The sequence below is a fragment of the Canis aureus genome, chromosome 21 (assembly GCF_053574225.1).
Source record: "Canis aureus isolate CA01 chromosome 21, VMU_Caureus_v.1.0, whole genome shotgun sequence".
Taxonomy (NCBI): Eukaryota; Metazoa; Chordata; class Mammalia; order Carnivora; family Canidae; genus Canis; species Canis aureus.
In genome coordinates, this window is record NC_135631.1 from 20,197,839 (window position 1) to 20,220,972 (window position 23,134).

The window sequence follows — 23,134 nt, forward strand, 5'->3', positions numbered from 1 at the left end:
TTGAAGACTTCCAAGAATACTAACTTGTTGGAACCCTTATGAAAATGCTCCCACTATGCGGCAATAGGGGTCATATATATGTTGCTTATGGAACCCTCAGACTGAAATTTTATACAGCAAATTTCATAATAAAGAAGTTTAAAAGTTACAATAGAATTGAGAGACAGGTACAGAAATTTCCCGTATACTCCTGACCCCATATATGTACAGCCTCCACTATTATCAATGTCACTTACCAGAACAGCACATTTTTTACCAAGGATGAACCTACCTACCTACATTGACACATTACAATCACCCAAAGTCCACAGTTGACCTTCGGATTCACTTTTTGTGCTATATATTCTATTGGTTTGGACAAAAGTATAATGACATATCCATCATACAGAACATTTTCACTGGCCTAAAAATCCCTCTGTGCTCTGCTGATTCATCTCTCTCCTCAACCATCTCTAGCAGCCACTGATCTCTTTATTGTCTCCACAGTTTTGACTTTTCTAGAATTCCACAGTTGGAATCAGTATATAGTTTTTTTGAATTGATTTCTTTCACTTAGTAATTTGTATTTAAATTTTATTTTATTTTATTTTATTTATGATAGTCACAGAGAGAGAGAGAGAGAGAGAGGCAGAGACATAGGCAGAGGGAGAAGCAGGCTCCATGCACCGGGAGCCCGATGTGGGATTCGATCCCGGGTCTCCAGGATCGCGCCCTGGGCCAAAGGCAGGCGCCAAACCGCTGCGCCACCCAGGGATCCCAGTAATTTGTATTTAAAGTTCCTCCATATCTTTTCATAGCTTGATACATCATTTGTTTTTAGCACTAAACAATATTCCATTGTCTGGATATACCACACATTATTTACTCATTCCTTACTGAGGGACATCTTGGTTACTTCCAAGTTTTAGAATTATAAATAAAGCTGCTATGCACATACATGTGCAAGTCTTTATGTCGATGTTTTCAACTCCTTTGGGTAAATGTATAAGATCATGACTGCTGGAACATATGTTAAGAGCATGTTTAGTTTTGTAAGAAATCTCCACAAACTGTCTTCTCAAGTGGCTGTACCATTTTGCATTTTCATCAGCAATGTATGACAGTTCCTGTTGCTCCACATTCTCATCAGTATTTGGTGTTGTCAGTGTTTCAGGTTTCGGCCATACTAGTAGGTGTGTAGCAGTATCTCAATGTTGTTTAAATTTGCATTCCTTTGATGACATATGATGTGCGGCATCCTTTCATTTGCTTTTTGCCATCTGTAGGTCTTCTTTGGTCAAGTGTCCGTTAAGGTCTCTGACCTATTTTTAATTCAGGTTGCTTACTGTTGAGTTTTAAAGAGTTCTTTGTATATTCTGGATAAAAATATTTTATCAGATATAACATTTGCAAATATATTCTCCCAGTATATGACTTTTCTTCTCAATCTCTTGACATTGTCTCTCACAGAGCAACAGCTTTTAATTTTAATGAATTAGTTATTTCTTTCATGGGTCATGTGTTTGGCATTATATCTAAAAAAGCATCAGAAACCCAAGATTCTCTAGGTTTTCTCCTATGTTATCTTCTAGGAAGTTTATAGTTTTGCATCTTATGTTTAGATATGTGATCCACTAGAGTTGATTTCTGTGAAGGATGTTAGGTCTGTGCCTAGATTCTCTTTTGTATTCTTTGCCAATGCTGTTCCAGCACCATTTGTTGAAAAGACCATCTTTGCTTCATTGTGTTGTCTTCACTCGTTTGTCAAAGATCAGTAGATTTATGAGTCTACTTCTAGGTACTCTATTCTGTTCCCCTGATCTATTTGTCTATTCTTTTGCCAATACCACACTGTCATAATTACTGTGGCTTTATAGTAATTCTTGAAGTCAGATAGTTTCAGTCCTCCAATTTTGTTTTTCTCCTTCAATATTGTGTTTGCTATTTTGTGTCTTTTGCTTCTCCATATAAACTTTAAAATCAGCTTGTCATATTCATAAAATAACTTCCTGGGATTTTGATTGGGATGGCATTTGAATCTACAGACCAATTTGGGAAGAACTGACATCTTGACACTGAGTCTCCTATCCATAATTATGGATTATCTTTCCATTAATTTTTTCTTTGATTTTGTTCATCAGAATATTGTGGCTTTCCTAATAAAGATCTTGTACATATCTTTTTAGATTTATGCCTTAATTTTTTGGATACTAATGTAAATTACATTGTTTTTAATTTCCAATTCCACTCATTCACTGTTGGTATATAGGAATTGATTTCTTTCTTTCTTTCTTTCTTTCTTTCTTTCTTTCTTTCTTTCTTTTTTATTTTTTATTTTTATTTATTTTATTATTATTATTATTTTTTTTTTTTGAGAGAGAGAGAGGGAGCATGTGTGCATGTTGTGGGGCAGAAGGGGCAAAGGGAGAGGAAGAAAGAGAATCTTAAGTAGGCTCCATGCCTAGTGTGGAGGCTGATGCAGGGCTCAACTCACAGTACTGAGATCATGACCTGAGCTGAAATTAAGAGTTGGACAGCTAACCAACTGAGCCAACTAGGTGCACTGGAGCTGATTTCAGTTTGGTAGCAAGGAGAGATGGCTTTATTGAGAATATGTAGGTTGAAGTGAGATTTGAAGGATAAGTAGAAGTTAACTAGTGGACTTTTAGAGGAAGAGAACATGGGAGAATAAATAAATGCTAGAGTGCAGGGAGTAAGGAAATTTACAGTGATGTGCCCACAGAGGCAAGGGAGGGAACTATATGCAGGTGCTTGATAAGTATTGTTTTTATATTATCAGACTTCTATTTTGAAAGGATTAGGATGGCTCTTGAATGAAGAATATATATACTACAAATGAGTTAAGATGAGGGCTGTATATCCCAGGCCATTAGAAAGCTATTAAGAAGTAAAATCCATAGGTCTTGGTAATGTAATGGACATAGAATGATGCTCAAGAGAGGACCTGAGTGTAAAAAAAAAAAAAAAAGAGAGAGAGGACCTGAGTGTAGTGAGCTTCCTTGTCTTAGGCAACTAATTCTGCAAATGGTCTTATCATTTACTAAGATACAAAACACAAGAGAATTTCAGTCTGGGACACTAAGATTTTGAGGCCCCACAAAGAATTTCAAGCAACTGGTAAAGTAAGTATTTGAATTTATAATTCTGAAGGTCAGAAAAGTGACCTGGACTATAGATGTCAGTCATTGATATATAAATGTTAACTGAGGTCCTGAGACTAGATAAAAGCAAGAATATGGATAAAAAAGAGAAAATGGTCTTTAGGTCTCTAAGATTTAATGGCAGAAATAAGGGAAAAGAGCTTATTTCATTTACACCCGTTAGCAATTGAATTGTCCCCCCACCTTTCAAATACTGATCCTTCTCCTGTGTTATGATTTCCATTCCTTCTATGTCACTCAGGTCCTTTTATCAGTTGTCCAGAATTATACTCCAGTGCCTTATTACTTCTAACAACAAAATTCCTCCCTTAAACTTTTGTCATCTCCCTCTATCTTCCTTCACAGAAAAGCTTTCTAAAATGTAAAATGGTCTGCTTTTATGGAATATTCGACTCCATTTGCCACTCAATTCTAAATACAATTATTTGACTTTTCAGTTTACTACTCCCTCAAATCTTCCTTAACAAAGCCTGAAAAACATAATTACTAAATCAAATATTTTCAAATTCTTATTTTATTTTCTGTTTCTCTGCCCAAGTTTTATTTTTTTAAAGATTTTATTTATTCATTTATGAAAGACACATAGAGAGAGGCAAAGACACAGGCATAAGAAGAAATAGGCTCCTCATGGGGAACCTGATGCGGAACTCGATCCCAGGACTCCGGGATCACGCCCGGAACTGAAGGCAGACGCTCAACCACTGAGCCACCCAGGCATCCCTCTGTCCAAGTTTTAAATCTCATCTTCCCTAAAGTTTATTCTTAGTTCTATTTTTTCCTCAAAGTACCTATTTCCTTGGTGAATTTAGTAAACTCCCACCATGTGCTAATTAACTTCAAATATATATGTTTCATCTGGAGACCCCTCTCACATAGCCCAGTGTGTACTGGACATTTCTACTTGGATACTCCTAGGGTACCTCCAATTAAACATATTCAAAAAAGATTTTAAAACCTCATTTTATGATCTCCCATTCTCTAAAACAACCAACACCAGAACTACAAAATTCTGCCATTTTCCTTTATTCTTTATCCTCTGTTATCCACAAACCTGCTTAGAGATCTGTTAAGTCATCTTTGATTCCTCCTGTTAACTTTCCTTGGTCACAACAATTCTACTCCTCATAGTAATCTCTTAATTCCATCTCAGGCTTATCCCAATCACACACTTAGCCAATCCATTCCTTTCTAGTGTACTCTTAGCCCAAAATATATCAAATATGATTGTTATGTTACTGCTTAACTTAAAATTTTTCAATGATTTCCCATTTCCCATTATTTTTACAAAAAACAAGAGCCACAACTTTTAAAAAAATCAATTAGATCTTTGTCTAATTTCTCCAGTCTCTTCTTAGTACTCTCTATAAATCATAAGAACTACTTGCACAGAAGCAGTAAGAGCAGATTTATTGAAGAATAGTCTCCCCATTCTCTGTAATGGCTTTCATCGTCTAGAATGCCCTTATCTTTTACACTTCCTTCATCACACAGGTTAAACTTCCCCTCAAGAGAAACTTTTCCAGGCTCCTCTCCTCTCTCTCAGTCCAACTTAGGTATCCTGCATTTGTCCTCCATACTACTTACATATTATTATCCTATTTACCCACCCACCTCCCCCAACTATGAACTCAAGAAGAAAAGAGACCAAGTATTCTTTCTCCTATAACCTGAATGCTTAGCATACTCACTGGGATTTAGTATGTGCTCAATAAAATAGTTGTTACATATTAAATTATTAACATCACATCTAAACATACCCTTTTAACTCTTTCCTTCCACAAATATCTCATTTATTCCAATGTTTTACATTCAACTCAACATACTGGTAAATTCAAGTATTTGGCATTATTTGCTTTGACAGTAAAAGTTTTGTCTTTGTAAAAAAATTAAGATAAATTAATTTATTCTATGATAATGTTAGATGAAAAATATATCCTCATTTCAAGAATGCCTTGGTGTGCATATAAGGCATGCTTTCTGAATTATAAAGTTGAAAAAAATTCTTCAGTTCTAGTAATAACGTGAACAAACAATCATACCATCACTTTTAGAAATTAAAGGATGAAGTAAATGGAGAGGAAACAACAGAAGATGTAGTAAAGCAGCTTATAAAAATTCAATATTAGTAGCATTTCAAATTTTTCGGAGCAGCAGAAATATCCAACAAGTTTCCATTTGAAATTAGACTGCTTTGTCCCTTTTTGTTTTGACCTTTTTAGCACTTATTTACTACAGGAAAAAACTAGCACATGCCTTACAATGTGTTCACTTTAAGCGCTAAGCTGTTTTTTATGCGTTAATCTTTCTCCCCCTAAATGAGAACGTTTTATTTCTACAGGCCTAAAATGACACATTAGGTCTAAGCAGACAGTAAGCACCCAACAGCTCTTTACTGAATAATTTATATTACAAATTTATACTGAGGAAATATTCTAAACGAAAGCATCTAAACTTTGACCAAGCTTCCCAGTTGATACACAGTTAAATAGTAAAGCCGTTCGTTTTATTTTCTTAACATTTTGCTTTAAAAACAAAACCCACCAGCCACTATCTCACAAGACTAATTGCACTTTATCACACAGAATCAGCCAAGAAGTCTTAACAAGTCACTGAGATCTAAAACAAATCACCGGCAAGAACGTCAATGAGGTTGTGGATAGGTATAGTTTTGGAATATCATTAGGTCCCTGCCAAAACCAGTAATTTAGTAGTGCAGGCACGCTTTGGGAGTCAGACATTTGTCAATTATGAAGACCTTTAAAAAAAAAAAAAAATCACTTACTCCTCCAACCAGCTCATTTTATTTTATTTTTTTTAAAGATTTTATTCATTTATTCATGATAGTCACACAGAGAGAGACAGAGAGGCAGAGACACAGGCAGAGGGAGAAGCAGGCTCCATGCAGGGAGCCCGACATGGGACTCGATCCCAGGTCTCCAGGATCACGCCCTGGGCTGAAGGCAGGCGCTAAACCAGAGCCACCCGGGCTCACTTTTGCGGAAACTTTTAAATCCAAAGACACAGCATAACACGTTTTTTTCCACGCATAAAATTCCTCCCTATTCTTAAAAACAAAAACTCTTAATTCAGACTTCACAAAACGCTGGGAAGATAAAGTACGTACACATCCAATGCCAGTTTGGTTTTTTGTTTTTTTTTTTCCCAAGGGGGGGTAGGAAAGAGACCTAAAGTATTTCCTGTTATTTGCAGCTGTCTTAACAGCAAATGACAATTAAATGTGTGAACAAGGTTGTCAGAGTAACACTTGTCACTCACGCTACCGATGGAGACGCGCGCCCCAAGACTTTCCAGAAGCACTAATTAAAATTAAACGAAAGCTTCTCACGGGGACTTCTTGTCGGAGAAGTACATTTTGTCATTTGCTGTTTTGAGACGGGAAACCCCAAATCGCCTGCAAGCTCGAGAGTTTTCCCTAAGGTCTAAACCCAAACCACCTGCCAGCCGCTGGCGGCGACGACCTGAGCCCAGATTTTTAAGAGTTCCCATTTCTCCAATCTAACCCGACCGCCATTCCAACAAAGAAAACAAAAACAGCCGATCAAACCAAAACCCCTAAAGAACCCAAAAACCCTGATGGTAAAGGCGGAATGGAATTTTCCATCAGAAACGAGAGCAAGGGGCGAGAGATAAGTGATCTCCCCTCTCTACTAAGGAGCGGAGAAAGGTGCGAGTTCCTACCGGTAGTTACTTGGCACATCGCTCCGCTAGCCTTTTCTTTAACTCAGCGTGTAGGAAGGCACTCGAAAAGGAGAAAAACGTTTAATGATATTACCCACCTCTAGCCCCAGAGAGCCCGGGGATACTCTCACCCCGGACTCAGGTGGGCCTTCCTCACCTGGGCCCGGCAGAAGTCCGCCGTCCCCACGCAGGGCTCACTTTTCAGCATTGCTCCTTGCGATTGGCTGACTCGGAAGCGAGTGCTCAATCCTATTGGCTACGAGAGCGCGGAGGCGGGAGCTTGGGGCCGGCTCTGATAGGCCCGCGGCTTGAGTTCCCAGAGTTCCCATTGGGCCGACGCGGGAAGCTCCAAGATGGCGGCAGCGGCGACCTGCGGCACCAGCGCTGGCAATAAGGGATGTACGGCGGCGGCGGCGGCGGCAGCAGGCGGCAAGAACAACGTCACCAGTTTCCAGAGGAAGGGTCCTAGAGCCAGCGTCCCTGACAGCGGCTGTGCTCGACTGGTGTCCATCGCGGGCACACGACCGTCGGTGCGCAACGGACAGCTGCTGGTATCAACCGGGCTCCCAGCCCTGGACCAGCTCTTAGGTCGGTTCGGAACGGAGATGGGGCTCAACAGAGGGAGAAGTTAGGGAGGGCACCTGCCGGGGAAGCCACCCTAACCTCAGGTTTCTCCCTGACCCCCTCAGCCTTCGGACGTGAAGAGGATAGTCCGGTCTGATGGAGATGGAGGGGAGGAAGGGTTGCATGGAGACTTTCCTAGATGCTGTGACCTGCTCCCACTTCCTCCTGTGGTTCTGGCCCGCCAGCCTTTTCTAGGTTACGACGGGAACCCTACGTGGCTTTATCTTGAAAAACCACCCAGTAAGTGGAAAGCATTAATATTTGGAGACGGTCTGGCCTTCCACTCCAGGATGCCCTCCTGGTCCCTGATGGCATCCTTCTGCCAACCCCAGGTAGCTCACAGCTCATGCTTTCGCCTAATCTACAAAAGTTTGTATCATTGTTGAGAGATGGGCTTGGTTAGAAAATGCTGGGAAGGGGAAAAAAGAAAGAGAAAAAAAAAAGTAACTTCCCGTCTTTCACCGCCAGGCTGCTTATCTCCTAGTTGTGAATCTTTAAACAAAACTCTATCCGCTTTAAGAGAATGGATGTTAAAGACTTGACGTGTGTACAAAGTAGCTAAAGCCCGTCGTTGATACTGATGATCATTCCTAGTATCTGCGTTAACTCTATGTATATATATTTTTGTAAGATTTTTTTTTTCTCTCTCTATTTTGCCTCCCAGAGTTTACACTGCAAACGGCATGGTTTAAAATCAATTCACATTTTAATTAGAAAAAGAAATCCAGTTCTTAGGCATTCCTGTATAATCTCTGTAATTTTTCATGAGAAGCCTGCTGAGGAATAGCGAGTCTCACAACTGTTAGGTTGCAAAGATGGACCACAGCAGAGCTGCTGTGTTAACAGAGCCTGCAAATTAGTTTAATTCCTGTCAGAACGTTGCTTCATTAAAGTTGGTCAGTGTTTATATATCATAACTTCTACATAGTATGTGATATGTGTCAGTTAAGTCTTGTACACTTTCACAAAATATTACAAATGCCATTGCTTGTTCTTCTACTACCCTTGAAATTTCTCTCTATATTTTTTCCCCTTAAGGTACACTTCAGATCGATTTAGTGCAAAGGGAATTGACAAGGCAACCAACCTGTGAGGAAGAGCACAGCTTCTTGCCTTTGTTGTATCATGTTCTTAACTGGGTCCTGGTTATTCCTACACAAATTTAAGTATTTTCACTTAAATTTTTTTCAAGTTTGTTGCGTGGTACTAAAAGCAAATGATCCAAAATATCTACTTAGCAAATAGTTATCTCAGTTTTTTTCCCTGGCGAACTTTACACCTGGTGTCATCCTATATTTGAATTTAAAGTTTGGAAGCTATTCCTAAGTCCTTACCTTCCTCCCCCCCCCACTCCCCCATCCAATGGAGATATGTAACTTCATTCATTTGATCCTAAATCTCTTCGAACAAAAAAGGTCACATTTCTGACATACCTTCAGTTTCTTATTAGAATAACAAAATGTGCCTAGCACAGTTCCTGGCACATAGTTGACTCTCAAGTTCTTGTTTGAAAGAGAAATAACGTGTAGGAAAAAAAAAAAAAACCTGAACAAGAGATTATGAAACAGATGGGATGAGTTATGTGTTTGAGGTATAGAAACAGACCCAGATACAGTGACATGAACAGAGTCATAGAACTTGAGATAGTGTAAGGTTATCTTTAGGCTTCGAATTTCATGTTCTCACTATGCTACAGCTGTTTCAGATTTTTGAGAACTCTTTTGAAGAGGCTTTAAGCATTTATTGAACCCAAGGCTGATTTAAGTAGGTCTCTTAAAGTATTCACCAAAAAGTGAACCAAAAGTACCTTCTTAAATGTTCCTAACAGTGATATAAACTTGAACTGTAATTTAAAAATCTTCCAGATTTGCTTGCAGGGAACACTAGTATTTGTAACAAGCTGATGCTAAAAATTGGTGTTGGTTAAGATAATTGAAATAGGTATCAGTTTGGGGATATTTTGAAATATGTTTTGCATGTATACATAGTTAATTCTCAAAGTGCACAGAAGAGGTTGTTATCATAGGAGTTAGTACATTTGAGATAATAACTATGTCCAGAAGTGTTTTAGTTGTTGTTAACTTCTTAATGACATTTTTGTATTTTTATTTTTTATTTTGTATGGCTCTGTAGAGCAAATACTTTACATTTATTCTTCATTAAAACATTATTTGGAAGTGAAATATTTGGCTGCTAATGTGTATAAACATAAATATAAATAATTCAGATTATATTGTTACTCTAAAATATTTGTCTCAGATTGTGACAAGCCTAATATAAACCTATTGTGATAAGATATAATGATAGCAGCATGTTATGATATCAGAATGGTGAAACTATACTATGACATTGTGATTGTTGCCTAAATATATTCTGTGGTTGCTGTGAAACAAGTGAATATTGTATTGTCACTGCCATGCAGTGTGGTGATTTTACTACTGCCCCTGTGATGTCAATGTAATTTTAAGCATAGATGCAAAATATATTTAAATATATTTTTGAATATATTATACAGACAAATTGAATGTTGGTCATTTGAAGATATGCTAATATTTCCATTCCTACTCCCAAGTGCTTTATGAATTTGAGAATTCCCTGTATCAGCATCTTTTAAACATGATATAATCATATCAAATACTTTAGTTCTGACAACTTAAATTTTGTTAGACACTGATATACATTTTCTAAGTTGACTACATTGAAATTTTTCGACTTCTAAGACTTTCCAGCTCAGCTTCTCAACCCTGCTGTTCCAGGATATTTATGTTGTTATATGAAGACAGTATATGTAAATATTTCATTTTTCTTCTTCCAGGAATTGCCAAAAAGTTTATAGTACGTAGAGAATTCTGGAAGAATTTATTTCCCCCTAAGGTAAAAGGTATAGCTCATCTTAAGACCATATTGTGTAACCTGAGGGAACTCTGTCCCCAGCTGTATCCTTCAGAAAGGTACTGGAAGGAAGGGCGATTTCTCAGCTTTGACTGGCTCAATTATGTGCTGTTTGGAACTTACTCAATTTTGACAGTCAAGTGAGTGGAAGGTAGGGATTTGGGATAAAGAATCCCCGAGGTAGAATACTCCACAAAGAAATTTGATGGTAGCTGCCGCTTTCAACGCTTATCAAAAAGTAAATACTGGTGGGCTTATTTCCTTTGCTCCACTGTCTCTTAATCTAGAATGTGGGATGTAGGTTGAGTTTGGACTATATGTTAAAAATAATCCTGGTTATGATAGTTTAGCAACAGATGGCTATACATTTAAGGAAAAGGTAGCTTATTCCTTTGTATCACTATGTAAAATTGTTATGTCATTTAATCTACAGAACCATTCTCACTGTCAATAGCTTTCCCTATTTTGTTTCCCATATTTACTCAGCTAATAGTTGTGATAATCAAGAGTTGTCAGGATGTTTCCTACATCCCAGAGAGAGAAGAAAAAGTAGACTTTTTAATGAAATAAACTGTAATTTAGTTTGAGGTGTGGCATTAATTAAGTTTAGGACATTGCTATGAACAAAGGGATATGAACTTTTTGTACCTTGCATTTTCCCTAAAATAAAATTTTATATAAAACTATTCCTTTATAGAAAGCACTAGAAAGGACTGATATAAATCACTGTTGTTTTTTCTGACTTTTATTCCTTTTCCCTTTTATTTCCTGTAATTTTGAAAAAGGAGAGTGCCTTACAAAGTAGGGTAGGGTATCACTTCTGGGTCATCAGATCCTAATATATTAATTTGACCTTGCTTACCCAAAATGTGATTTAATTAGAGATTTGTTTTGGGAAATGCATGGGGATTGAATTTTCTCCCTTGAATGCCATTTTCCGGGGCTCCTGGCTGGCTCAGTCGGTGTAGAGCATGTGACTCTTGATCACAGGGTTGTGAGTTCAAGCTCCACATTGAGCATGGAACCTACTTAATTTTTTTTTTTTAATTTTAGAAATTATTTTCCCACTTCGCATGAATAAAACAACCCTTTCCTTAGTATTTTAAAAATCATAAAATCTGAAGATAATTGTCATTTAATAAGATCTTAGTTTCTGGCAATGTTTTGTATAAAGTACTAGATTGTTCTAGTTTTAAGACAAAATGCTTGATGAAATTAACACTTAAAATATCAGACTTGCAAAGAATCTTCAAGCTTTCTAACTCAATAATCTTACATGTTGATATGTATTTTATCATATGACATGTTGCCTGTATTTTAGCAAGCTGGAGATAAGTAGACTTCTTAAGATCCATAAGTAAAACCAAAAGTTTATTTGCTTAGTGACTTAAATGTATTGACGATTTCTCTGAGATCTGATTAAAGAGGAGAAGAGGCAGTAAACAAGACCATTTTGCTCCTTACGTTTCACCACAGAGATAGAATGATTGTTTCCTTACTGTCGGTGAACATTTTAGTGAAGTAATGGGAAAAGATAGTCTATTTTAATTGGGAACTATTAGTGTGAAATCTGTGTTGCTTTCAAAATTAAATAAAATTACTAATGGATTTCTGAATTTAAAGATATATTAAAATGAGCTTTGGTTGAATGTATCCTGTCAAGATATCCTATCATGGCTGGTTACTTAAGGTTTTGATTATTTGATGAGGACATGGCTACAAACTTAAACTTACTCATTTAAAATAGTTAGAACCTCAGTATATCAACTGAGGTCCCTTATACAGGGGTTTTAGGGAAATGTGAGATCTCATCACCCTGAAATTTGGATGAATAGAGGAACTTGGCTGCTATTTGTATATATATATGTGCATGTCAGATCATTTTACCTCATACACACAGAATAAAAGCTTGATTTTTAAAATACTTAATAATTATTCATCTTATGGCTTCATCTTCATCCCTATGGCTTCATCTTATTCCCTATGACCAACCTTTACTTAAGCCATCCAAATTTAATTCTAGTAAATCTACATAATAGAGCCCTAAATTTAGAAAAAAAGATAATTGACTTTTTGAGGGGGGGCCTGATAGTATATTCAGATGGCTAAGTTCATTAAAATGTCCTCATTTTATGCTGTTTGAAGTAATGTTCAAATTTTTCAAACATTAGAATTTTAGTATACATAAGATTTAAAAATTTAATTGGATTATTTTAATCATTCATACAGAAAATTACTTTCTTAGTGTACTCTCATTTGTATCATGCTTTGCTTAATAATTCATCAATAGGAAGTATTCTTACTAATTCTTACTATTATAGTGATCACTATCAAATAATAATATATATTTAATGATTTGTTCTAATTAGAAAATAATTGCCAGAATGGTAACTGCTCTTATTGAGTACCTCTCTTTTAGAGCAAGACACTTGAGCTAAGTATCGTTTCATTTAATTGGGAAACTATATCTGGATCTGTTCTTACCCTACTATGAATGACAGTCACAAAAGTTCTTTAATTCTGTATCTTACTATTCCAGTTACTTACTATTCCAGGCCTTATATAAATTTAATTTGAGACTACATGAATGTAGACCCAGGGATGTTTAGATTAGAAATCTAAATCTTTCCTATAAGAAATAGGTTAGAGGGGGAAGGTCTGGGTGGCTCAGCGGTTTAGTGCCTGCCTTTGGCCCAGGGTGTGATCCTGGAGCCCCAGGATCAAGTCCCACATCAGGCTCCGGGCATGGAGCCTGCTTCTCCCTCTGCCTGTGTCTCTGCCCGCCCCCCTCCCCCATGTCTATCATGAATAAATAAATAAATAAAATCTTAAAAAAAAAAAAGAAATAAGTTAGAAAAGAAAACCACCTAACTTTTTAATAGTACCTGCTCTAGACTAGATACTGCAGTATCTGTTATATACATCTATTAGTTTGTCTTAAATATACACAGAATGGTGATTAGGCATTTAAATGTTTTTGCATGTAAGAGAAAGAAATAAGGAATTGGAAAGCAATATGAAATGCTCAAAATGCATTAAAAATAAAGTGCTTAAAATGTTTTAAAAGATTAGTAGTGGGCTATATTAGGCACAAACTAAAGTAGACATTTAGTCTAAGAGAAAATCTTTTTGCTTTGAACCTTTATGGTTGTTATCAACCAATATATTTTAGTTTATGTGAATCTTTTTTTTTAGAACAACATTTGAAGTTATCCTGTGTAGTCTGGTATGGCGTTAAGTGCTGTAATGAAAGAACCTATCTAAATGTGAAATTAAAAAATATATATAGTCATATAACAAATCCACCTAAACATAAAAATATATAAAATTCTAGTTTCTTCTTTTTAAAATCTTCTCTAACAATTTGAAATGTTCTACTTACAGTTATAAAGTCACCAAATGTCGCATTGTATTCTATGTTCGTGTATGTTACCAAATTTCAAACTCTTTGAAACATAACATTTATGCATATTTGCAAGGCAAAAAGTAAACCCTATCAAAGGAAATTTTCATACTAAGTTTTTCTATATAGTGTTTGCCACTATAAAATCTGTTGGGGGAAAAGTTCTTTATTGGTATTCTAAGTGTTTCTTTCACAGTTCTATGCACCAAAACCAAAAAATACTGGTAGGATTTTCTTCAATTGTCCAATAATTTTGAGCAGTTTCTTTTTAAATTATTTTTTATATATTTCATTCTTTGATATACATATTTTTAAAGTGAATTTGCTAGTATAATTTGTAACAATTGCAAATATTAATACTTTTACAAATGTTGCACAAAATATTTGTACCTAAATGTCTTTTTAGTGTTCTAGTTTTCTGCAATTTGATTTTAAGTTGATTTTTATTGAATCACTGTTTGAGTTCTATACTTGTGATCATATCACCATAATTCAAATACTCAAAAGAACATTTTCTGCTATTATGAAAAATATCTTTTGTGATTGTGACTTTTTTGTTTGAAATTATGAAAGTATTATTTATTTTAAATTCTAAATGTATTTTGGAGTATGTCCAATCTTTGTGTATATTATTCATAATGAAAAAAAAGAATTACTTTTAATTATCAGGGTTTTTTTTCCCCAAGGCTTATTAAATTTAAGTGTAAATATTAAAGTGGAATTTCTATTATAATAACCTTTCCTATGTTGTACTTCTGTAGTATTCTGTTACTGTGAGCATTTAGGTCTTGGCTATTGAGTTAATTTATTAACAAGTGCTAAATATAACATTACTGGAACAGTTATGTTGAATGCTGCATGGTCCTATCACAAGAGAAAGGAGGATAGTACAGTATATTATGAAAGTAATTGTAATGTGTAGTGTGTAATTACATATAATATGTAATTATTTCATAATAGCACCTTAAGCAAAGTATTGCAAAGGTAATTAAAATGTTGTTCTCATCTGCAATTTTAAAGTTACTAAAGTAGCTGTCCTTGATAAAGCTTAACTTTTATGCTAAAGATAATGTGTATGAAACTAGATTAATTTTCTTCTTGGTTTTGTTTTATTTCCAGGTGGAGGTTTGGCCGTTGGAACAGTTCTTCTAATTGGTTAGTATAGCATACACACTTTGTTTTTCCTGTTGAGAGTTTTCTTTTGTGTATAATGATTTTATGGGTTTGCCTATTCTGACGTTAATTACATAACTTTCTGTAAGAGTTAAGGTAAACTAGAAAGGAAATGCCTTAAATTTTAATTTAAATTCAGATGTTGGGGATCCCTGGATGGCTCAGCAGTTTGGCGCCTGCCTTCGGCTCAGGGCGTGATCCTGGAGTCCTGGGATCGAATCCCGCGCTAGGCTCTCTGCATGGAGCCTGCTTCTCACTCTGCCTGTGTCTCTGCTTCTCTCTCTCTGTCTCTCTCTGTCTCTCATGAATAAATAAATAAAATCTTTAAAAAAATTCAGATGTTGATCTGAAATTGAAATAAATGAAGCAAATATATCTGAAAATATAGCTCTAGTTATTTAAAAATATTCACAGTGAATTGTTCTCCATTTCTTTTTAAAAAGGTTAAAATTAATGCCAGTTGATTTTTTTTTTTTTTTTTTTTTTTTGGAAAAAAATCTCTGTATCTACAATGGGATTATAGGGATTAATTTGAGAATTTAATATACCAATAAGCCCATTGTGTATATATATATATCATATGTTTTTATTGTTTTCTTCTTATTGAAAGAAAAATAATAGACTGATAAATCATATTTTCATTCATCTTTAAGTGCCAATTGTTCTTATTTAATTATTCATACATAATCCTATTTACCTTATTGTTTAGTTTAGATCATAGGATCTGGAATTGAAATAAACAATGGCAGCTATGTAGTCAAAGTTCCCAACTAGTCATGAATCACTTTTCCATCATCCTCGACAGTATCAAACACAATTTGAATACAGATTATGTAATTTAAAGGACTCACCACTTCACAAAACAATGCATTATCATTGAAAATGCTGGGATTTATTAGAAAGTTCTTTATTTTTTTATAAAGATTTTATTTATTTATTTGAGAGAGAGAGGGAGAAAGCATGAGTGAGGGGTGGGGAGGAGAAGCAGGCTCCCAACTGAGCTGGTAGCCCGATGAGGGATTTGATCCAGGACCCTGGGATCACAATCTGAGCCAAAGACAGATGCCTAAGCAACTAAGCCACCCAAGCACCATGGAAGGTTCTTCATATTAATGTTTAATCTATAAAATTTAACAGTTTTGTTGTTTCTAATTTTGTTCTTTGTTATAGTACAGAATTCACTTACATACTTTTTGACATAACATTCTTAAAATATTTGAAAATAATACATTACCTCAAATCTTCTCTAAATGAAGTAGACACAGTCTCTTAAACTATGTTTTATGTGTTGTGGTTTTCATGTTCTTCACTCTCTTGGTTGTTCTGTAATCATACCTATCAGTCTGGCATTGTCTCTTCAACTGTGTTCACAAATGAGTATACTATTCCAAATTGGCTGTGACCTATACTCAGCATATTGAGACTATAAAATGTGATAATCGAGACAGAATTATTATTTCTAGGCACCAATAAAGTTACTTATATTTATTAACTTCTCAAGGTAGGAATGAAATGTGTTGATCTGCCCCAGGAATGCAAAATGGTGATATGTAAAATTTGATATGTACATAAGCATTTGTCTAATAAATGAAGCTCTATCTGGAAAACTCAAAAGAAATGTGTAGTACATCTTATTCCCCCTCTCTGCTGGATATTTAAAGAGTAATAATAATAATTGTGAGAGCTGTCTTACTGTGGGTCAGTATTTTGCTAAGTATTTGATTTATTTTTTTTTAATTTTATTATTTATTTGAGAGAGAGAGCATGAATGACAGAGGGAGAGGGAGAAGCAGACTCCCCACTAATCAGGGGAACCCATCACAGAGCTCGATCCCAGAACACTGAGATAATAACTTGAGCCGAGCACAGACACTTAACCAACTGAGCCACCCAGGTACCCTGTGCTAAGTGTTTTCTATATGGTTTTTCCCTTAATATAACAACCTTGTAAGATGTTACATGTTATTCATATTATCCCCATCTTATAGTTAAAGAAATAAGGCTTAGAGGGGTGAAATAACTTTCCCACTACCACACAGCTAGGGAGAGAATTAGAATTTGAATTCTGGTATGACTGAAAAGCCCATACTTTTTATAACTGTGCTCTGTAGCTTTCTTAAATGCTTCCTTTAATGACCATAATCAGTAAATTAGGAATTTTGTACCTTTATAGGATAATGTTTTAAATAGTAAATTAAGCCTACATTTGTGGAGTTTTTCTTTCTTTTAATAAATTTTCAAATTTCTAAACTTGAAAGAGCCTTCATTTAATTAACTCACCATAAAGATAGAAGTTGCAGCAGTGCCAAAAAATTCTTTTTTTTAAGAGAACAAACTGGTGGTTGCCAAAAGAGGGGATGGTGGACAGATGGGTAAAATGGGTGAAAGGGAGTTATGCTTCCAGTTATGGAATGCATACATCACAGGGATAAAAGGTAGAGCAATTATAGTCAATGGTATTATGATAGGGCTATATGATGACAGATTGTAGCCACACTTGTGATAAACATAGCATGAAGGTATAGAATTGTTAAATCAATATCTTGTAAACTGAAACTAATGTAACATTATGTATCAACTGTACTTCAACAAAAGAATTAATAATAAAATTAGATTTTTTTAAAAAGAAAATATACTTTTATTTTACAATATCAGTATTTCTTCATTCCAGTCAGAAAGTTTGTCTCCACAATATGCAAAGGATATTGATTAATTAAGATTTTTCAGGTGTACAATATTTGTTAAAGATTGGTTTGTATAGTTGCAGCTTATTGCTACCTAAAATATATTAATTTTTAAAAATCATACCATTGAGTCATTTTGGACGTCTGTTCAGACATCATATTTGAGCCAAACCATTAATTTCCATGCAGATCTTAGTTTCAAAATATCTGACAAGTTCTTCCCAGCCATTTACTTCAGTCACTACAATATAGTTTTCTGGAAAAAAAGAAAAAATATATATATATAGTTTTCTGGACATTTACCTAGGACTACTTAGTGCCCATGTCTCTGAATAATAGACAACATTTAATAAAACGTCTAGTAAAATATGTTCTAAGAAATATCTGTGTCACCCATCAGTCTTTAAAGTACTATTTAAGGACTTGAGGTATAGTTGTTCCAACTTTAGATGTAAGAGGGAGAAATACCCTGTAATTGAGAAGTTCTAGAAGTGGTGATGTCAGTAAAAACTTATTTTTTAGTAAATAAATGAATAGGAATAAATGAAGGATTTTATGGACAAAATATTTCACAGTTTCTGTTTTTTTTTTTTTTTAAGATTTATTTATTCATGAGAGACACACAGAGAGAGAGAGAGAGAGAGAGGCAGAACACAGGCAGAGAGAAAAGCAGGCCTGCTGCAGGGAGCCTGACCCCGGACTTGATCCTGGGACTCCAGAATCACACCCTGAGCCGAAGGCAGATGCTCAACTGCTGAGCCACCCAGGAGTCCCAAATTTCACAGTTTTAATGTCAATAAACAAATACAAAAACTACAAAGGATATGTAGAGAATATTAGGTTGTCCTTTCAGTTGCTCAATCCCCCTACCCAGAGAAAATACTGTCCTAATATCCTCCCCAAATATTTCTACTTAAGTAATAAGTAGAAATGGGAACACTCTGCCTTTTCTACTTTAAACGTCTTAGAGATTAGTGCATATGTAATCATATGCCTCATTCTTCCTAACAGCTGCATAAGATTTCATTATATTGTTATGCCATAATTTATTTAAATAATTCTCTATTGATAAATTTTAAGTTCCATTTTTCCATTGCTAACAATGCTATTGTACATAATCTTGTATATAAGCTTTGCAAACATAAATAAGTATCTGTAGAATAAATTCCATGATATAGGCTTGCTTAGTTGAGGCATGTTAAATTTTACTAGATGTTATTAGATTGCTCTCCCAAGAGGTTATACCATCTTTTACTTCAATCATTCAGCAGTTATAGGAATACAATAGTGAGTTTACCCTCATCCTTGACAACACTGTATATTACCAAACTTTTAAATCATTATCAGTCCAAACAAGTAAAAAGTGAAGAATGGCATCCTTTGAGCCTGAGACTTTTCTTTTTAATGACTAAAAATCTGGAGAGTTACTATAATAGTTTTTAAAATGCACAACTAAATTTATTTTTTTTTCTTCAGGAGAAGTATCTGTGAATGATACTAAGAATCCAGTAATGATTGATAATCCATTCGATAAATGTTCATTGAACACATAGGTGTATGCTAGAAATTGAGGTTATGAATATAAATGAGTTATTCTCTTCCCTTAAGGAACTTTGCACCTATGGAGAAGACATTTGTAAAGCAAATAATTACAATATAGTAAGTTAAATACCATAATAGCTGTGTCTGTCATTATTATTTTTTTTAACATGGGCTGTAACTAGAACAAGGGGCTGATTTTGATTTTGTATAATGATCAGATAACCAGCAACTTTTGAATAGCTTATAGATTCACTTGGATATTATGAGTAGGCAATCATCTTCTGCAAATATTGACAGTGTTATTTCATAACAGATTTTGGTATCTTGGAACTGGGTGCTTCCATAACAAATGCTAAGAACACAAGAGTGGCTTTGAAACCTGATAGTACACAAAAGCTGGAAGGATTATGAGGAGCATATTAATTAGACAAAGCCTAAATTGTCATTAATAGATTGTTATTAGAAATCTGTACTCCGATGACACTGCCTTGTGAGAGTGAAAAAGCATAGTGACATTGTTGTCTGCAGTTCTATGGGAACAGAACACATACCTAATGAACTTAATGGTCTTGGAAAGGAGATTTTTTTTTTTTTTTTTTTTAGTGAGTACTAAGGAAAAGCTAGACAAGAATAATTAAAGCATAGTAACAGATTTTTAAAAAGTCTATCTTTGATGAAATATCAATTCACCAATGTATTATATAGTAGGTATTCAATAACTTTGTCGAATTAATGCTTGAATAAAAGAATATGACAGGTATAAGCCAAAGATCTTGCCTTTATAGTCTGGTTTTCCTGTAAAGCTAATATTTTGAAATGTCTCAATTTCATTTATGCCCTATTAACTTCTAAATGTCTAAGATTTTTAGAATATATATAACTCGGGGCAGCCTGGGTGGCTCAGCGGTTTAGCGCCGCCTGCAGCCCAGGGCGTGATCCTGGAGACCTGGGATCGAGTCCCACGTCGGGCTCCCTGCATGGAGCCTGCTTCTCCCTCTGCCTGTGTCTCTGCCTCTCTCTCTCTCATGAATAAATAAATAAAATTTAAAAAAGAAGAAATATATATAACTGTGGTGAACTTAGTTTCATCATCTATTAGCTTGTTTTCTTTAGACACCTTAAAGTAGGAGGATGTGGGTGGCTCAGTTGGTTAAGCTGTGTTTTGGCTCAGGTCATCTCATGGTCATAGAATAGAACCCCATGTTGGACTCTGTGCTCAATGCAGAGTCTACTTGAGATTTTCTCCCTCTCCCTCTGCCCCTCCCCCTGCTTGTTCTCTTTCTCTCTCTCTCTCTCAGATAAAATACTTCCAGGGAATCCCTGGTTGGCTCAGTCAGGTAAGTGGCTAAGTCTCAATTTCAGCTCAGGTCATGATCTGGAATCAAGCTCCCTGTTGGCTATAGTGCTTGGTGGAAAGTTTGCTTGGGATTCTCTCCCTCCCTCTACCTCTGCCCCTCCCCCACTCATTATCTGTCTCTCTCTCTCTCTCTCTCTCTCTCTCTCTCTGTCTCTCTCTCAAATAGATAAATCTTTTTTTAAAAAATAAATCTTTTTAATTAAAAAAAAGGAAAACCCCCCAAAAATAAAAAATAAAATATAAAAGGAAAATTTAAAGCAAAATTTGGAAACATTTTCACATTTTTGGAAGATTAGATTAGCAGTAGTTTTATGTACTAGGTTCTCTACTTTTCATTCCCAGGTCAATAAAACTTGTACAGTAGATGAAGTCTGCCTTAAAAGATGTTTGAATTGTTCCAAATATAAACCAATTATGGAGATTTAAAGTCAGTAGTTAGGGGGGCACCTGGGTGGCTCTGTAGTTGAGCATCTGCCTTCAATTCAGGTCATGATCTCGGGGTCTGGGATCAAGTCCTGCATCAGGCTTCCTACAGGGAGCCTGCTTCTCCCTCTGCCTATGTCTTTGCCTTTCTCTGTGTATCTCTCATAAATAAATAAAATCTTTAAAAGAAATAAAGTTGGTGGTTAAGAGCATAGGGCATTGCTATATTGCTCATTAGTCAAAGATTTTTTTTTATTCCAGAAGTTAAAGTTAAAACATGAAGATGGCTTAAATTAATAGACTTTCACTATAGATTGGCAATTTTTTAACGATTTCTCTTGAAATAAATTACTCATTTACCAAGGGAATTGTGCACATAAGTGTGTGCATGCACATGAGTACGTGTTTGCAGAACAGGGTACTTATGGTTTCAGTAGAATGGAACTATGAAAACTAGAGATAGTGAGCACTGCCAGAAACCCAGGGTAGCTTCCAAATATAGCTAAATAAATGAATATGAATTTATAATAAGTCATTCTCAATTGAATAACTAAGAGACCCCTCCATTTACTTAGAAATCAAAGACAGACTTTTCCTTAAACATATTTCATTCTTTAGTACTGGACTAGGTTTTGAGATGTTTATATTTAAGTTGCTTTCTGATAGTCTGGTGCAAGGATAAATTTGGGACATCTTTAAAGTATCGAAAGTGAAGGAATGGCATAAATATTTAGTTTATACAGTTTCTTTTAAAATGAAGGATCCTGATCTGTTTGCAGAGATATTGAGCATCAAAAGGTTTAATAGAAATTGTCAGTCATCGGGGATCTTTGAGTGGCTCAGCGGTTTAGTGCCTGCCTTCGGCCCAGGGCGTGATCCTAGAGTCCGGGGATCAAGTCCCACATCGGGCTCCCTGCATGGAGCCCGCTTCTCCCTCTGTCTGTGTCTCTGCCTCTCTCTCCCTCTGTGTCTTTCATGAATAAATAAATAAATAAAATCTTCAAAAAAAATTGTCAGTCATCAATACAAGTTATGTGACACATGAATGCATTATTTTTAAATTAATTGCTTATGTTAATTATATCATTTTCATTCTAGAAGTAGGAAACAAGTGATATACTGTGGACAGTTAATTACAACTAGCTCTGAGTATAACTTTTCTATTAGTTATTACTGTGCTGGAGGGTATTATGCTGAGTGAAGTAAGCCAGTCGGAGAAGGACAAACATTATATGTTCTCATTCATTTGGGGAATATAAATAATAGTGAAAGGGAATATAAGGGAAGGGGGAAGAAATGTGTGGGAAATATCAGAAAGGGAGACAGAATGTAAAGACTGCTAACTCTGGGAAACGAACTAGGGGTGTTGGAAGGGGAGGAAGGCGGGGGGTGGGAGTGAATGGGTGACGGGCACTGGGGGTTATTCTGTATGTTAGTAAATTGAACACCAATTAAAAAAAAAATGTTGGACCAAGAAAAAAAAAAAAAAAAGGAAACATGTTAAAAAAACACAAGAAATAATCTGATAGAAAATGAACATGACCCTAATTATCAGATTCAGTATTTTTTTTAACTGTGATGCCAGACTAGATTGAATTTCCTCAAAGAACACTGTACTTCATTGGAGATCATGCAGGTCACCACACTTTGACCCAGAATTAAATATTGCCACTCAGGGAGGGTGGGCCCACGAGAAACAGATAGAATTTTTACTATAAATTCCAGATCAGGAGGGAAGATAAGATTCATCTTCATTTTTCTTGATAAATAAAATGGTCCAATTTATAAAGAAAAAAAAAAGTTATTACTGTGTAACATTATTAACACAAACTTAGTTTTAAAACAACACACATTTATTATCTCATGATTTCTGTTGTTTGGAAGTCCAAGCACAGATTATCAGGGTCTTCTGCAAGCCAACAGTCAAAATTAGGACTGGGTTCTCATCTGAAGGCTTGGCAGGGGAAGGATCTGCTTTCAGGCTCACATGGTTGTTGGCAGCATTCAGTTCCTTGCTCCCTGTTAGTCAGAGGCAGCCTCTCCATAGAGCAGCTCACAACATGGGATCTTATTTCTTCAAAAACAGTGAAGAAGAATGTATCTCAGCAAGACAGATGTTACAGTTTTATGTTACAGAAGGGGTGACATCCTATTACCTTTGCCATATTCTTCTGGT

General features: G+C 35.5%; 2 protein-coding genes across 11 annotated transcripts in view; one reads left to right on the plus strand and one right to left on the minus strand.

Moving 5' to 3' along the window:
• The window catches only part of IMMP1L (inner mitochondrial membrane peptidase subunit 1), an 82,713-nt gene extending 75,624 nt beyond the window's left edge, over positions 1-7,089 (minus strand). For 2 of the 7 annotated variants that reach the window (XM_077863455.1, XM_077863452.1), the window contains exon 1: positions 6,959-7,089. The gene's annotated coding sequence lies outside the window, so the exon portion shown is untranslated. Of the gene's footprint in view, positions 1-6,860 lie in introns of all 7 variants that reach the window. The other 5 variants (XM_077863456.1, XM_077863453.1, XM_077863458.1 and 2 more) reach the window with 4 other exon arrangements.
• An 87-nt stretch (positions 7,090-7,176) lies between these two features.
• The window catches only part of ELP4 (elongator acetyltransferase complex subunit 4), a 252,914-nt gene continuing 236,956 nt past the window's right edge, over positions 7,177-23,134 (plus strand). For 3 of the 4 annotated variants that reach the window (XR_013360053.1, XM_077863449.1, XM_077863450.1), the window contains exons 1-2: positions 7,178-7,448; positions 14,899-14,934. Coding sequence is in view for 3 of the 4 variants with exons in the window: in XM_077863449.1 (XP_077719575.1) it covers positions 7,214-7,448; positions 14,899-14,934 (271 nt within the window). In the remaining variant the exon portion in view is untranslated. Of the gene's footprint in view, positions 7,449-14,898; positions 14,935-23,134 lie in introns of all 4 variants that reach the window. The other variant, XM_077863451.1, reaches the window with a different exon arrangement.